The following is a 17214-nucleotide window of genomic DNA, read 5'->3' on the forward strand; positions in this document are numbered from 1 at the left end:
GTGGTAGTGCAAGAGTAGCGAAGCGGCCAGTTGCTGACGGGTTTCCCTTCCCGTGCTACATACTTCATGGCTGAATAATTCATCGGGATTGCCCATGGAAGAGGGCTACGCAGAGGTACACGACGGCACCATATTAATTGGCCTGTGTAGAATCGATCGGACGGCAGTCGATTAGATTTTACCGAAAGCCAAGCTCCATTCTCTCTCTATCTACCCTTCTATCTCCTTCTCAGTATCGTCGTGTCAAGTCACAGAGGAAGTAAAGTCGCCGGAGCTACACAGGACAGAAACTCTACTTCGCTCTTGACTCCACTTCATCTTCTCTCAATTCTTTTAACCCTCGACATCCAGCCACCCACGCACAGCCACTACCTCACTCTCTTCCAAGTCTGTAATGGTGGTCGAGCACGTCCCCTGTGATATTGGAACTCGGTTGTTTACTAGGCATCCGGTGTGTGACGATGAGCGGAAAAAGGGACAATATCCGGTCGTGGTTTATTTGCCAGAGACCTGTATTGGACTCTGCTTGACACTTAATACGAGAAAGCATCACCTATGCTAACAGATATCTAGATCTAAGGCTAGTGTCATATTTGTGTGAGAACAAAAGATATTTCCGGCTATATACGTACTGGTATATATATACGTATATATATATACGTACTGGTTTTGTACACTGTAATATATCGTATAACTGGCTTTGTGCAGAATGAGGAAATACTTTATTGCTGTACTCTTGGCAGAACGAGGATGTTCCCATGGAATTGGCTGAATTGATGCGGTGGCAGATGGTTTATCTTCTTTTTTTTATATATTATTCCTTTCTCTCGTATATCACGGGAGAGACCTTTACGACATTCGGCACTATTTACTGCCGGAGTTTCGATGAATTTCAAAGTTACTCGCTATGGTTAACGCTGCGTGTTGCAGTTAACGGATAATGGGAATTGGCCGATGGCGACATCTAGCGACATATAGTTGCAACCGTATGGGGATACAGTGAAGCTGTATAACAATGGCGAATAATTAAAATTGAATATTATTGTTGCGCTAAACGGATACGTGCGAGAAGAATTCCCACGAGATATAACAGTGGGACGCACAAACTACTCTTTCACGCGATACGTTCCTACTGATTGATATATTTGTTATGAATATAATAAAGTTTGATATACCGCTGGTCGTACGTGACTTTACTCTACTAACCTGAATAACATATATCGAATAAATAATCTATCCGTTTCAGTCTGTAATAATTCCTATATATAATGGAAGGCAATGGATCGATAATTGTTTCCAGTCAATACTCCAACAAACGTGTTTTTCTCGGATAAACCTCGAGATTTCAGTATGCGATGACGCCAGCGACGACGAGACACCGGATATTCTTGAAACATGGCGGAATAAATTCAAAGAACGAGAAGTTATATTGAAAATTTATAGAAATGAATCAGGCAAACCGCAAGGAGGTACGTTAATTAATTAAAGTCCTAATTCAATTTGTAGAAACGAAATTCCTTTTATTTCTAGTGGGCTACGCCAAGAATAGAGCCGTAAAACATTCTACTGGGGAATTTCTTTGCTTTCAGGATGTGGTATTGTAAAATTTAAATTTTTAATTAGGATTAGATATTTCTCCAAGTTTTCTATTACTTATATATTTTTTGCTAGGATGATCGTATGCTACCCATAAGAATAGAGGCGCAGTATGCTATTGCAAAGGAACATAAGAATGCTGTTAGTATTTTATGAATATTTTTCAGTTACCGCGCGTTGAATTTTATTCAATTATTTATTTTGGTTATAGATCGTTGGCGGACGATTTATAAGGGAACCGGAAAATTCAACATTACGATTTACGCGCTGGGCGAATCATTTAGAGCAAGAAAAACTCACTGAACAGATTTATACGTCGCACGGACCGACTGTTGTAATGCCTACATGGTTTTTACACAGAAACGTTTTTGATAGGTGGGTTTTAGTTATTACTAAAATTACAAACTGCTGAATTTGAGGAAATACATTCTTTTAGAATTGGAGGATTTTCTGAGGAAGGTCACGGAACGCCTGAAGACTTGATATTCTTTTATGCGCATCTTGACGCTAATGGAATTATATTGAGGACCGAAGAGCCTGTTGTTATTTATGTTTATCACACGGGAGCGACAACATTCTCTATAGAGGAGTAAATAGCTTGTAGTGGTGTAGTGTGTAAATATATTTATATGATGGATTATTTTTTTATAGGAAAACGATATGGGATTTGAGAATCAACAGGTTGCAAAATAAGGTTTTATCCAATTGGAAAACTTTTACGATTTGGAATGCTGGAAAACAAGGACGACGATTTTTTCATAGTTTGAAACCCGAATTTCAAGTAATTTTTTTTAACTAATTAGAGCGTCAGATATTCACTTGGTAACTTCTTATGTAAGTGTGAATGTAAGATATTATTTACAGAAAAAAGTCTTTGCTCTGTGTGATGTTGACAAAAATAAAATTGGTTCCAAGTACGAGCCATATGATCCTATTTTGAGAAAAGTGGGTAGAGCAATACCGATACTACATTATACTGAGGCAAAACCACCATTTGTTATATGCATTAAACTGGTGAGTAATTAATTAATTAATTAATTATTCTGCAACGAATAATAAACTATATTTATAGGACATGTCAAATGGTGAATTCGAAAGTAATTTAGGCTCTTTGAATTTACGGGAAGGACTGGATTTTGTACTTTTCAACTAAAGTACATGAAATACTCTTGTTGCTACTCAAAGATGTTAAATATATTATTTCAGTCACAGAGTGTTATATTTAGTAGACGGTAGAGAATGTTTTGCATGTTATTAAATAAATTACTTGCTGGTTATGAGACGAGGTTCAATAAGCTGATCATAGGCAAGTGTCACCGTATCCTCCAAAATCTTATTTTCTTCTTCAGGTAAGGTGAATTTCCCATCAGGTAATTCCAAGTGCTCCTTTCCCCCTACATATAAATATTTAAATTACAAAACCTGATCGTTATAAGCTAAACGTAAGTTCTATAAAAGAGTAACTTGCGTATGACTTTGAAGGTATACGAAGATGTTTCTTGCACATATTCCACAATCTCAGCAATAATGAACTCTGATACTTGTGGAGTATAATCGACACCCATTTTTAAAACCTATGAATAAATTATATTTTCAATAATAACTGTAAAAACTTTTGTTTTACCTTGTATACTCTGTATGCGAATAATTACTTTGAAGGCTACGATGTCATTCTTCTGTGGTTTGTCTGTTATAATAGCATATTTCTGAGGATCCAGCTCAGAATAATCTTCAGTCATGGTAGTTTTACCATTTGTTGAATTGTGCTTTGCTTCATTAGTCTTATCTGGGGTATTGTTACTCTTTTCAAGCTCTTTGGACATAGTCTCCTTTTTTGGCTCTGATACAACTTTCTTAGAGGAAAATGTCACAGGCGTAGAACTTTTTCCAAGTGCTAGGAGTGTAGAAAGATCTTTGGTATTTGATGATTGCGAGGGTAAATCTTTGGAAGGGTTTGGAGAGATTAAATCAATCACTGTAGTCACACTATGATCAGGTTGCAGTTCATGGATATCAAAGCGAATATGCTTCCCTGAAGAAATAATCGTAGAATTATTTGTTCTTGGTTTCTTTAGCCCATTTTCTTTAGGTTCAAAAGGTTGCAGAGGTATTGGCGTCTGTCGTTTAGTACGACGATGTCGTATTCTCTTTCGCTTATTAGCCATTGGTGTACCCTCCGAGACAATAAAATCTCCATTGCTATCAGTTGCTTTAGACTCTGTTGCACTCTCAAGTTCTGTGTCATCAATTACAGTATGGAACATTGTAGTATCTCTACCAGGAGCAGCAGGAGTAGAAGTATTAAAACTCTTATATGCACTCAAAGAAAATTTTCTTGTCGTAGAAGAAGTGTCAGACTCTTGCACACTCTTGAAGAGATCAACATCACTAACTCTTCTTGTTTGAAAGTTTCCATTGTCAAGCATCTTGTTCGATGTATTAACATCCTTCAATGCCTTTCGTTCTGGTACAGTTATTGATACTGGATTTGGTACAGTCACAGTACCACTGCACAATCCACTTCCAGGTACAACACTACCAATAGAAACAATATATTGTAACAATGAATACTATTAAAACAAAATCATGCGGGTGCACAAAAAAATTTTTCAAAAACAATAGACTAACAATACCATAAATGATCATTATACGTACATGACAACATCGTTTCCGTTAATAATTCGAATATCCTCAGTAGGCGGCAGATATTCTATCTTATTTATCAGTAAATGAAACGGTTCCTCGATGCCAAAGAGATTAATAATGTGCTGTTTTAAATGATTGATATACCATACTTTCGTCTCGTCAACAAACACTCGACTGCAAGCCCTCGCATCGGTAAAATACTTTGTCAAATCTACTACAATGGTGAAGCTGGAACGATTCATTTTATCAAATTACGTTTTATAATCAAGAAAGACAGTACACAATGTAACCTTGAATGAACCGGTATGAACTTCTAGAAAATCGCGCCATTACTAGTACAAATTCGTAATGGCGCTCGCATCGCATTTCGATAATCGAACGATATGAGATTCAAATTTCCCAAAAATCCATTCTCACCATTTATCTCATAAACTAGAAAAGCTCAAATAGATTTTAGCTCTCATAATTCTCAAAAATCTTAATTGATATCCAAGGAACAACCAAGTGCTCTAGAAATTCATTATATTTCTGTTTTCGGTCTTATACAAGCCGAGAATAACGCGAATGACAATGGCGTATAATGGGTTGCCTATTGTCAGGCGCTATACCAAATAATTTAAAAAAAATAAGAGTAAAAGGTCGAAAACATGAACAATGCTACCCAGATTTATTATCACATACATGTATGTATAATATATATATATATATATTCCTCGTAACGCGATAATACAAATTTGAAGAATTTACAATGACTCACTACTCTCTGTATGCTACTTACATCTAATATAGAAAGAAACGTGTTGCCAGCATTTGGTGTTATTTTTACACGGTCATTCACAAAAATTTTATGAAAATGCTTAACTTATAGGATCAAAGTTTTGAAAAACTTTAATTACACTCTCATTCCGATTACTTGTACAATTTATTTAGCGCAATTAATAAGCGCAATCGAATGCCGTGTAAAATTTCAGCCGCGTATCGTCTGATTACCCTAATTACAATCCATGTAAAACGTAGCCCAATACGGACTTAAAGTAATAGCGACTTTACATTTATCTTATTTAAAAATTCTTTATTTAAACACGCACTTCCGGGATTATTGGGCATCTCGCCTCGGTCATTCGAAATCGATGATGAGATAAGAGTGCACACAGTACTCGATTGCTTTCATTTTCTTAATAGTTTATACCAAAAACCAAGTAAAATTATTATTATAAGTTCAACAAGGTATTCGTCTAGTGAATATATGAATAATAGATATCGCTCAGGCGCAAAATTGACTATACGCGCGGAATTGATTTAAATATTCGGGAATTTTTCTTGGCTTGCGAAATCTAACGTGTACTATGCGTAAAAGATTTCGTATGGTAAATGCAAATCCCTCCTGGGACTATTCGTGTATAGATTAAATGTATAAATTATTAATGATTTACCTATTGAATTGGTCGTATTCCCTCATCGTATTGAGTTTTCGAATATTATGCATGTGCTTCTTTCTCTTTCTTTTGATCGCCCATCGTCTCCCGGACGCGTGCGCACCTTCGAATAATGTTAAATAAAATACGAACGTAAAATAAAGTGAAGAAATAAATTTCGTAACTGCCTAATGACTTTAAATTCTACAAAAATATCGTTACATAGATATTACGTATCACTAATCCTCGGCTACACACGAGTTCGAATGTCCTATGGTCACTCCGCTTTCGCAATAGGAAAAAAGATCCTCTCGCAAAAGTAAAATTGCACGGAGAAACGGGAGCGTACAAAAGGACGGCAGAGAAGATGAGAGAAAGATTTTTCGGGCAGTGCGAATTAACCCTGGAATATGAATAGATAGATAACAACTCGAAAAAATGTATCTGAAATCTCAGAACGTTTATCGTCAATCTGAATAATTCAATATGATTAGGTCGGACAAGAATTGATTTAATTATTAAGAATCTTCATCGTCATAGTATCCATACTGATTGTTATGTAAAGTGTAAAGTTTTCTCAATCCATCACACGTGACACGTGTAATTCGATGCACTTTCAGGAACCGTATTAACTATGACTATTCAATTGAAATATTCATACAATGTCGCAGATCTAATTCGCTCGACTAATTCTCATCCGATGATTATTTTCGGTATAGAAAAATCCGAGTGCGCATAAACGTATCTGATGCTTGAAATGGAAATACTTTTCTACGCCGCAGACAGAATCTAAGTATTACCTGCGCGGAGCGTATGCTACGGGATTATGGAATTTCCTAGGAACGCTTTGAACCCTTGGGAATTTTACGAGAGAATGCAGGAATTTCGCTTGGACTCGGAGCGTTCGCGAATCTGCTGAAGATGCTGCAGCTGCGCCGGAGATGGTACGTGGGCATTACTGCTACGCGAACTCATATACTGTGGTGGCGGTAAGGATTTCCTACGGCGACGAAGAGCTGGACTCAGGTTGTATTTTACCTTTGCCTGGACTAGTAACTCCTTGAAAACTTGTGCTATGTTAAGATTTTCCTTGGCGGAGACCTCCACATATCCATTTTCCCAATCCTTTGTCACTAACGTCCTGGTATTCTCCGAATCGACCTATTCAATCATTAATTCATTTTAATTAATATATTCCCAACGATATAATTCTCTATATATACAATTTACCTCCTGACATTCCTCCACCAGGTCCACCTTGTTACCTACGACGACGATGGGTACAACGCCCTTTGTGGCAAGAATCTTATCCTTTAGGGTCTTAACCTCCAGGAAGGTGCTGCTATCGTTTACGTCATACACCAAGATGAAAGCGTCTGCCGATTGAATTGATAGATCCCGCATAGCCGGGAATTCATATGATCCAGAGGTGTCAAGGATATCAAGGGTTAGCTGAATGCCGGAGACATTGAAGTCCCCATGATGCATCTCCTCAATGGTCCGCTTGTATTTTGGCGAGAAGGTCCCATAGAGGAATTGATTGATTATGGCGGATTTACCAACCTTGGCAGCACCCATTACTACAATCTTATGACGGACTGAACTCTCTGTCGCCTGTTTCCTGGCGCCATCCGACTCCGACAATCTTTCTGACCTAGAGGACATAAAACAAACATTCGTTTCCGGCAGCATACTGAAATATTACTTAGGTTTAATAAAATTAAAATCCTCTTCTCTCAATTACCTAGTATTCTTCGCGTTTCCACCCTCCTCCTGTCCTTCCTTAAGGGACGATGGCTGGAGACTGAAACGCCTACTGAATTGCCGTCGATTCTTCATCATCTCTACAGGAGAAGAAAAGCGAGTGACAATTTTATAACTTAATGCCAGAATCCGTTCATCCGCAAAACGAACTTCCATTCAAGAGCACAAAAAGAGAAGAGCGAAATAGAAATATAAATTGACCATTGTTTTCCAGATATTGTTCACAGTAGTGAATCCTTTTTAATTTGACTGCAAGATTATCTCTAAAGCGCAACTGCGATATTGCTCTAAAAAATCTCTAAAAATTTCAGACAGATCCAATGTACATATATACCCTGGACGAATAGAGGTGAAAGTAATGGTCATTTCTTTCACCTAAGAATGCCCAGTCTAACTAAAAGCAATTCCGAACAGTCGTGAAAACAAACCAGGCAATTCCAGACACATATGTGAGAGCAAAGAGCCATATTCACGGAATTGCCAGTGTTGCCCTTATTGCCTGAACCCTGGTGAGCGATCGGGACTTATTATCGGTCGTCCAGGTTACTCTCTGCCAGATTACTCCACGTTATTACACACTTAAGCTATGCTCTACCGAGGACCAATATTTGCTAGTGTCGAATACAGGTGATTTCGAGGGTTAACATTAGGCTAAATTGCGGTACGAAGCTTTGTAATTGCTAAAAGGATCCATAAGAACCTTCCAATATGATAATGAGAAATCCTATTTGAAACCATACTTAATTACCAGACTAATGCATTCTAATCAAACTGATTAATAACAATTCCCTGATAAGTAACATATGTCACTTATAAGGATATCTCAACAAAAGCTTACAATTAGGATTAGGACTGATCTAGGTCAATCTAAAAATTCTATCTGACACATTAAGTTAGTAACATATGGCAATAATTATTATTTCCAACCCTATAAACCTCTTATGAACTATTACAGCCAACAGTAATAAACTCAATTAATAACCGTCTTAATTACAATAACAAAATTTGTTTCAGCAATTCCACAGTCGTTTCAATCCAATCTCAATGCAAATTACTACAGACACATCAGATCCCACGAGCATTAATGTTACTCCCAGTTCAAGTACTAAAACCAAGACTGCACAGTCTACCAATTTGCTATTGGAACTCCAATGTAGAATGGCTTATTATACAGATTATTTATCTCGATAAAACCTCATTGTACCTTTACATGTAATATTATCCTATAAGCACAATATGCGCTGTTTGCTCGCGTAGTTACACCGTTCACAATTACCAACTCTGATTCTTTAACAAAGCAACTAAGACTAAAATAAAATTCCCGCTACTCGGTTTGCTGAATAAAACTGGAAACGAAACCTCTAACATTAAGAGGAAGCGGGTTATTTACGGCGATCGTTATTCGCAGAGTGGCCAGAATGCGGGTGATTAATCGAAAATAGAAATCGAAGAATGGTTCACTTGAAGAATCGAGGATGCGTCGACTTTATCGTTTTATAGGGACAATCATACAAGTTACATATCATATTGATATAACAAAGCCATTGTGAGCGTGCAATTCCAGATGGTAACATAATACTATGTTATAGAGTAAAATTTTTCTTATAATCAATAACTGCAGCATGCACTGATACCGAAGTGTAATTCTGCACTGTAATTGGATAAAGAGATTACACTCATGACAAAACTTTTAATCCCATAGAGAAATTCCTTTAACTATACTCCACGTGCATCTACGCGATACTAGCTGTAACTAAGAGATAGATAGTGGATTTTAGTTAGCGAACTGTATAGTACAAAGTTTGATTGAGAACTACATCAGCGTGGAAATAATTTAACGGATATTTTGGTAGATAATACATTGAGCCATTTGTTACTGCGCCTTGTATCATATAAATACAGTTATATATCATGTATACTATAATAGTATAGCCATATTTATAACGATTGTTGGATTAAATAATTTATCGTGTTTCGAGTTTGTTTCCTATACTCTGTGTAGAATATTGTAGTACGGTATATAAATTTATCACAGAAAATAATTAACCGGTTCACAGTGGGCTTAACGATAATATTCAATTAAAGGTATCTGCAAGCTCGCATTGACGAGTCAGCTAATGAAGTTAATTATATCATTAAAGAGAAGCAAGTCTTGCCATTTTCGTTGACGTTAAGTAAGAGAAATATAGAAATTGTGAGATTTATCAGGAAAAGCAGTTCTCCCAGGGTCGATGGAAAATTTGTCTCTTCAGGAAATTCCGGGATGAAATGCTTTCCTGGAAAAAGACAAACTGTAAAATCGATCAGGGTGTTACTATAGTGAGTGAGTACGATCGATAAGATTATCGTTCATCTCCACCTTTAAATAACACACTACCTCGTGAACGTTTACTTCATTAAGTCATTACAGGAATCGAATGGTGTCAGGGATATTTACCGAGTCCACGTAATTCCCATATACAAAAATTCAAAAGATTCCCACAGCAGACCCACGCAGCTGCCCTCGATTCTTGTATCTGGTCCAATGCCCTACATAAATTTTATAACAAAAAGAAAGTAAGATTCTTAAATATCAAATGGCAAACGTCCAATTGGATCGACCAGTAAAACAGGAAAAAAGAGTTTTGGCGTCTGCTATAGGTACCTACCAGGAGTGCGAGAAAGACAGGCTCATGGACACCTCGATACGTAAGACAAAGACAGTCTAGTACTGACTGAAAAGAAGAAAAGTAAATCCTTTGTCTCATACATTTCATTGTATCTTTCAATTATTCTGATTCTCGTTTATGGTATTATCATTATTATAGCACTAGAGTTCTCTGTATATATGTATTCATATGTAGACAGTAATGCTAAATTGTGCTTAATAGCGAATGAAGTCTTTGGAAAAATATTTTAAGGCTTCTCTCACACTGGCACAGTTTAGGTGACTGACTCCTGTGTACGTCGAACTGGAAGTCGTTCCAGGAGAACTGGAGCAACGGCACGGCGATAATAGTAAATTTCTTGTGCGATAGACAGCTTGCAGGAGTTCCTGGCTGGAGAGACTAGTCGCGAGCGTTATATATATATATATATGTGTGTGTGTGTGTGTGTGTGTGTGTGTGTGTACATAGAGCTTGCCATACTTGCGGAACCATGCACAGTATACCCATCCTATGTGTGAATGTGCGTGCTCAGACTCTATCGATGCATGTAAACTAGAGCAATGACCTGGAGAGTCAGTGGAACTTGGCCGGCTCCACGTTGTCGGCGAACCCCGAAAGCACGGATGCGGTATATGCACTTTGGAATTTTTCTCGACACGGACAACGCACCCGGGACATGTCCTCGTAACTCTTCTCGAAGGCGAGCAATTTTTTTCAAATCAATGCCCTCAGAAAACTCGGTCAATCCCCATGCGAAATTCATGCCCTGATACTTTGCTGTTTTACCATCACCGGAAGCTGCTACCCGGTTTTCTTCGTACATTTCTTACAGTCCTGAACTTCTGCATTCTTACGGCGCTCTGCTACCTATATGTATGCATATCCCAGCTGCTTAAGTACAGGCGAGTACGACCCTGCTTTACCAACAACCAAATAAAATCACGAAAATTAACCGACACGTGCCTCATTTACACTTTACTTCCCTTAACAACGCTAATATAAGAAAATTCACGTTGATTCATTGGCTCTATTCAACTTTAACGAATTACAGAAATAGAGGTTAGGTATGCATACGAGGTTCGTAGGGAAATATTCTATCTATTATTCATAGCAAACTCAGTTGTACCTGTCACGTTGAATTCAATGCACTTTGTGATTTTATCTGTACACGTTGATTCACCAATTGTTTCCTCGTATTCTCAAGGGAACACACAATCCGCCGAGCGAGAACCAAACAGTTGAGGTAACGCAACTACCGGATTCATTGTGGAAGTTTGACCCAGCGCATAGTGCACAGGTAACAGTTCACCTTCAGTCTGTGGGTTTGAAATTGCCCTGTTCTCACGGAAACAAGGAGTGAGATAAGGAGAGAATATGTGTAAGAGAAATAGAGAGAGAGAGAGGAGAGACTAGTTTACCAGAGAACAAGCAATTATCACCTTTTGCGTGAAGTAAGCGGATTGCCGGGATTACACAGGGTGTTGGATATCGCCAAGGTAGTAATATATGTATATACACCAGACAATGCTGTCGTAATAAATTGGTGCTATTAAGCTAATCGTAAGTAGTATCCAATTCATGTACGTTGAAGTCTCTTATACTTTTGTTCTTTGTTGCATATGTGCATATGTGCAGTGAATGAATATAAAACTATAAGGGTTATGTTGCGTTGTATGGCCAACCAAAGCACTGACTACATGTATTTTTGTTTGTGGCTCCGCGACGGACTGCGAGGAAAGCTTAACGACCTGCGAACCTTTGTCAGGACATTAGCATTGGAGAATTTAGGTTGACTCGCGTTAATTCATCGAAGGCGACGTATCACTTCCATGTGAATGATCTTAAGGGTCGTCGCTTAAGAATTCGTTATCGAATATATAATCAGACTTTCCGTGTTAAGAGGACTCGATTCATTTTACACTGTTTGTACAAACATTTCGGAATATTTTTGTCCTACATTATTCTTTAATTGTTGCTTGTCTTTTTTTTATTATTTATGTTTTACTTGTCGCCACGTCTTTTTGTATCTGTTTTTCTTCGAACAATCTGAAATTTCCCGGAAGAATTTAAAAATGGCGTCTTTAGATTCTCGTGGAAATTCCGCGGGAAGAATTTGTATTTGTGATAAAGTTAACTTTAAATAAATAACGAAGAGTGGCATGTTGATGGAATGTAAAATGAATTTCTTTAATGTAATTTGTCCAAACGTATTTTCTATTAGTCTTTTCCACATTTTTCTCTTTAGTAATTGAAATATTACTTTCCTCGGAGCCGACAACTTCATTTCCATGGCTATTTCCTAATAGGCCGAAAGCGAGGTCGAGCTGCGAATTGCAAATGAGATTGCAATCGTGATTAAGGTTCAATGAAGATCGACCTTTAGCTAGACACGTCCTTACGCATGTTACGCTATAGATACTGAGTAGGTACACAATATCTCCAATGGACACTATGTAAGCGTTAGTATATAAAGGCTTCAATGTTACATGACATGGTGAAAGAAAAATAACACGGTCAATAGAAAAATATTTCTAGGTCCTAGAGAAGCAACATCGGATATATAGGCGGTTCGAAAAAATATATGGTTTTCATCTTTCTGCGCAAAATTCTTTATCTAAATCCTTGCTGGACCAGCAAAAAAAAATATTGGAACATTGTCAGCTGTTCTGACACGAAAGGTCGAATCCTAAAGAAATGGAAAGAAAAAAAAATGACTAGACTTCTTCACACCTGTACGAGCCATTGGAACTTACGCCATTGAAATTTGCGCAGTGAAATAAAGCTGATAAACACAGATTACACGTAAGTAAACAAACATAGTAATCCTATCTTGCAAAGCAGTTAAGCGGGACTGATATCCGCGTAATTAAGAGATATCTATTGACTGTGTAAAAAAAAATGTCGATCACAAAAATATGGCAGTCAAATATATACACGCACATACTATATATATTTACTTTACGACGAAGCATTAATATTTGTATACTACAGTCATTACTAAAAGATCCAAAATGAAAATCCATGTATCTCGATATAATGAATTAATGTATTATTTGCACATTTACTCTCATAACACATAAGTAACCGTAATTAATTTAGTAGATAGACTTTCGCCCAGCAGCGTATTTCCCATTTTGGACTGAAAGTAAGTTTCGAGTGGCTAATCAAATTTAGACAGCTTAATATCGGGTGCCGTGATATTTCCAATGAAACGAAGGTAAGAGCTATAGAGAGGGAGAGGGAAAGGTAAAATACGAGGGAAAAGGCAAAGTGTAAAGAGAGAAAAGAAAAAAATAGAACAGATCGCGTAACAGGTGCGAGAAATAAATCGGTAGAGTAGAGAACGCCACCTTCGCTTTAGGGAGCCCCTCAGTCGTTAATACGCTTAACGCATTTATTCCTACTTGACTACCTCCGAGGGAAAGTTGGCGAAAATTCTCGGGATTTGACTTCGCAAACTGCCAGTTTGAATAATGATTCGCAAGACGTATTATAACTACTTTTTCAAACTGCCCGAAGGAAAATGTCCAAACGAGAGGGGTATCATTAGCACTTGAAAAACTTAAGGCTAACAAGTGTAGTCGTGAGAACATTTTATCTGGTAACGTTATCAGAAGACGTATAACGACTTTGTACACAGTAATAAAAAAATACGCATGTACATACAGGCGTTGGTAAAAACGTTAATAAAACTTTTTTGATTGCAGCTGTACAAAAAACAATAATGACCACCGTACTCAAATCTTGTCAATCAGATTTTCACTCCATCTTCACTTTACATGAAAAACGTGAGTCGCACAACATTCAATATATATTTCTATTCTCATGTAAAACATGTACGACTGCATTGATATGTTGATTTCTTATACAGGGAAGGGTATCCTGCCATTGAAGCCTCCTAGGTTAGGCTTGAGCATGAAAGTTTTTGCGATTGGCAGGAAGGTGCCACTTGGAGTGCCACGATAATTCTGCATATCTAATCATAAAAAAAAAACCTTTTCACGTCGTCCAGGGCCATGTTGCTTTATCATCGAGGTCTCGAGTGTTATGATAAGGGAGACGGGTTCGTGCTTTCCCGGAAAAGGCAAATCTGGCCCGGGTTAAATCCCTTAATAACTAGACATACTAACGCCAGGCTCTAAGGAGAATTACTTCTAACGCTTCTATAAAGCATCTCTGTGCCCTCAGAATACGTATAACGAATGTCCTTGTGGTAAGACTCTGGCTTCGCGCGATGAAGTTTTGTGAACTGCATATTTATAAAATACATTTCGTTGCCACAAAGGTGTGTACAGCGCCTATGGTAAGACAGTTATTTATTGGCGTAATCATTAACGCCGCTAAATAGCTCGACGATTAATTAACCAATTGTTTCCGGAGAACGTGTAATTAGACGCGTGCAGGCACGCTGACCCATCGAGCAATCAATAACTAATAGGGCTGCGCTGCATACGATCATTGAAGTCTTAGAAAAGGACGTAATGAATTACTTACAAGGTATGCATTAAAACATGAGACAGAACGTTAGAGTTTCATCCAGAAGATGGTAGAGGATGAAGAAAAAGGAGGTCGCAGAGATCTAACAGGATTTTTGGACGAATGTCAGTTTAAGAGGTGAGACTATGGAAAAGCTTTAAAAAAATGTGAAAATAATATTACCTTGCGGTATTTTAATTGTTTTAGGTGTGTCGCGCTTCTGTTCTCTCTCAAGATTGTGACTACTGTAACAAGGCGAATTTTAATGTCTACTACGACGTTTGGCTACTAAAACTTTCTGTATCTAAGAACACAGTCGCTTCTTCTGAAAGGCTTGCGACAGTAGAAAAGCAGCTGATAATTTAAACAGACGATATCTCTCCATCGTCAATGCGAATAACAATGCGTACTAGTTTATCGTGTACTGTATTGTAGGGTAACATTATAAGTTATTTAGAAGTAAAGTGCGTTAGCCGTAATCGTGATACGGGGCTAGGCACTAATATATAGTGAATACGGTTTCATTAGGTTCGGTATACTATTGTTAAAATTAATCAATTAAGTGCGATAGCGGTTCATTACCCCGAATGACTGTCCAGTCTGTAGACGTGTAATTTTGCTCCGACGAGCATATGCGGAATAGGTCATTGAAAAAATGAAAATCTCTTTAGTACGATTCATTAGAGTGTAATGGTACTTACTACTAATGGGGTAGGGTGGAGTAATGTATTGTTTTAATGAGAAATGGAATAAGTAAATACAATGTATCGCTGAGCGGATTACCGACCAGTCTCAATAGAAGCTTCTGACAATTCGTTGGAGTTTATCATACGGAAGATTGGACTTTAGGTTTGAGGGGTAATTAACTGTAAAATGTTACCTGGGGTACGTTACGTCTCTCTGCGACCCCGTAAATACATGACTTTACGAACACCTTCATACACACACCCTCTGGTCCTGTCTGACGCCGTGTAATTTTCCAGTTTTAAGTATAGTCTGCTTCGGCCCGGAAACTTTTTAACGCCCTCAAGTAAAAAACAAGAGCACAATAATAATCTGGCCCAAAGGTCATTGCCGTAGGGAAAATCTTTTGAAAAGTAGCTACACTATTGTGCCTGTAACTGGAATCGGAGCAAGATCAACGTTAACATCCAGCAGCCGTGCAATTCCTTCCTGCTAGGAGGAACACCTGACTTGAATGGTAGTGGGATGTACGACTGGGTATGAAAACGTGCAAAAAATTGTATAGAAGGAAAAAAAGAATACAAGCAGCCAGTTGGCTGAGGAATTTTTCGCAGAGCTCTCTGTACTACGGTATAAAGTATTCCTCTCCATATCTATTAAGCACACAATAAATATTCGTTCTATGCTTCTTCTTGAGATGATATCGATGTAATAACTTTGTATTATTTCAGGATTCGGATGTGTCAGGACGATTCCGCAGAAAGAGTAATGGCTCCGTGATATTACGTTGAATTGATTTCTGAGATTTTTAATAGGAAACTTGAAAAATTCACCAAGAAATACTGTACTGGCGCAGTACGGCAAAATTTTTTTTCTCTTGCCTGAACTTAATTGGCCATTGTCACTCTATAATGTTTACGGTATGGTAATATCCATATATGGACGAAGTAATAAAATAGAACAAAGGCCGTGTCTATGTTTACCACTGATGCAATTTTGCACGAGCTACTCGCGCTGTGTTTATAACGCTTGTAATAGTGTCAGGTGTGTTTTTGGCTCGAGTGAATTTAATCGAGTTGGCTTAACAGCGGCTGTGGGCAACGTTTGAAATGATAAGAGTTTAAAAAATAGGAAGCGTGCGAAAGGCGAAGCAAGACCAAGATGAGAGAGAAGATTAAGGCCTCCCATTTACTATAAATATCATTTAATCTAAAGGTCCAAAGGATACCGTGGATCAGTGAGTACAGTGATGGAATTTTCACTATTCAATATATTACATGTTATCACATATTACAGTTAAGACCGGGTTGCCGTCTCCATGATAAAAGAGAGAGGGAGGATGATAAATTGAAACTGTACGTCCGTCCTTTTCACATGGATAATCATATTCAAATGGAAGAGACGAGGGCGTTTAAAAGGAGGAAAAATAAAAAGAAAAAAGGGCCACTCGAATCGCACGCTATAAGGAAGAGAAAAGGAAGTAAACCCGGTATTCTCAATGGAGTTCCCATTTATTGCACACAAACATTTATTCAACGTAGATAAACTTTAAAGTTCCAAGCTGGCAATAAACCCACGAGTAATCGTAAAACCAAAGAAGAAGATCAGAAACCGTAATACACCTGACGTTGGTCGTATATTCAAGTTAAAAAAATAGACTTGCTATAGAGAATTACGATAGCATTATTCATTTATCATCGAGGGATCTCGATGTTAATATCAAAAGTTTAAGTGGAAACAGACAATAGTCCCCACGAATCCCAAGGGTGGCCTTCGATAATTCATTATCTTCAATGACGTACCATTGATATGAAATCAAACTCGTGTCAATTAACAGAACCGAAGACAATTGGATACCTATGATTGTCTAGTAAAGTGCAACCTGTAGCAATAGACTGTAGTAAGAAGAAAGGTGGAAATAGAAAAAAAAACTATGAAAATAAGCAGAGTGCAAACGTACAGACAAAAAAGAAAGTGCACAGGTG

General features: G+C 37.7%; 3 protein-coding genes and 1 long non-coding RNA gene across 6 annotated transcripts; 2 read left to right on the plus strand and 2 right to left on the minus strand.

The window, feature by feature from the left end:
* Positions 1-687: 687 nt before the first annotated feature.
* LOC107269282 (UDP-GlcNAc:betaGal beta-1,3-N-acetylglucosaminyltransferase-like protein 1) lies at positions 688-2873 on the plus strand. Of its 2 annotated transcripts, none has more exons than XR_003060088.1 (9): positions 688-1183; positions 1247-1469; positions 1507-1595; positions 1672-1737; positions 1808-1971; positions 2033-2185; positions 2248-2377; positions 2448-2610; positions 2669-2873. XR_003060088.1 is itself a non-coding variant. In XM_025086437.1 (9 exons), the coding sequence occupies exons 1-9, from the start codon at positions 1151-1153 to the stop codon at positions 2747-2749; spliced, it is 1089 nt and encodes a 362-aa protein (XP_024942205.1). In that variant the 5' UTR covers positions 895-1150; the 3' UTR covers positions 2750-2873. The 2 variants fall into 2 exon arrangements, 1 of the variants encoding a protein (XP_024942205.1); XM_025086437.1 differs by having other exon boundaries at positions 895-1183; positions 2461-2610.
* Positions 2773-4582, minus strand: LOC107269280. The gene is made up of 4 exons (XM_015742964.2): positions 4252-4582; positions 3249-4131; positions 3065-3170; positions 2773-2990 (listed from the first exon to the last, which is right to left on the minus strand). The coding sequence occupies exons 1-4, from the start codon at positions 4482-4484 to the stop codon at positions 2860-2862; spliced, it is 1353 nt and encodes a 450-aa protein (XP_015598450.1). The 5' UTR covers positions 4485-4582; the 3' UTR covers positions 2773-2859.
* Positions 4583-4892: 310 nt separating this feature from the next.
* On the minus strand, positions 4893-11328 carry LOC107269288 (ras-related protein rapB). Its single transcript, XM_025086521.1, has 7 exons — positions 11196-11328; positions 10070-10135; positions 9859-9950; positions 9578-9697; positions 7402-7501; positions 6888-7311; positions 4893-6818 (listed from the first exon to the last, which is right to left on the minus strand). Exons 2-7 carry the CDS (start codon positions 10093-10095, stop codon positions 6522-6524), a joined length of 1059 nt encoding a protein of 352 aa, XP_024942289.1. The 5' UTR covers positions 10096-10135; positions 11196-11328; the 3' UTR covers positions 4893-6521.
* Positions 11329-11436: 108 nt separating this feature from the next.
* LOC112494568 lies at positions 11437-17178 on the plus strand. Of its 2 annotated transcripts, XR_003060114.1 has the most exons (6): positions 11437-11565; positions 12605-12871; positions 13777-13857; positions 13941-14683; positions 14753-16466; positions 16526-17178. It is a non-coding gene; the product is annotated as an uncharacterized LOC112494568 (long non-coding RNA). The 2 variants fall into 2 exon arrangements; XR_003060113.1 differs by having other exon boundaries at positions 13941-16466.
* Positions 17179-17214: the final 36 nt, after the last annotated feature.

The sequence above is a fragment of the Cephus cinctus genome, unplaced genomic scaffold (genome assembly GCF_000341935.2).
Source record: "Cephus cinctus unplaced genomic scaffold, Ccin1 Ccin1_scaffold0617, whole genome shotgun sequence".
In the NCBI taxonomy this organism is placed as follows: Eukaryota; Metazoa; Arthropoda; class Insecta; order Hymenoptera; family Cephidae; genus Cephus; species Cephus cinctus.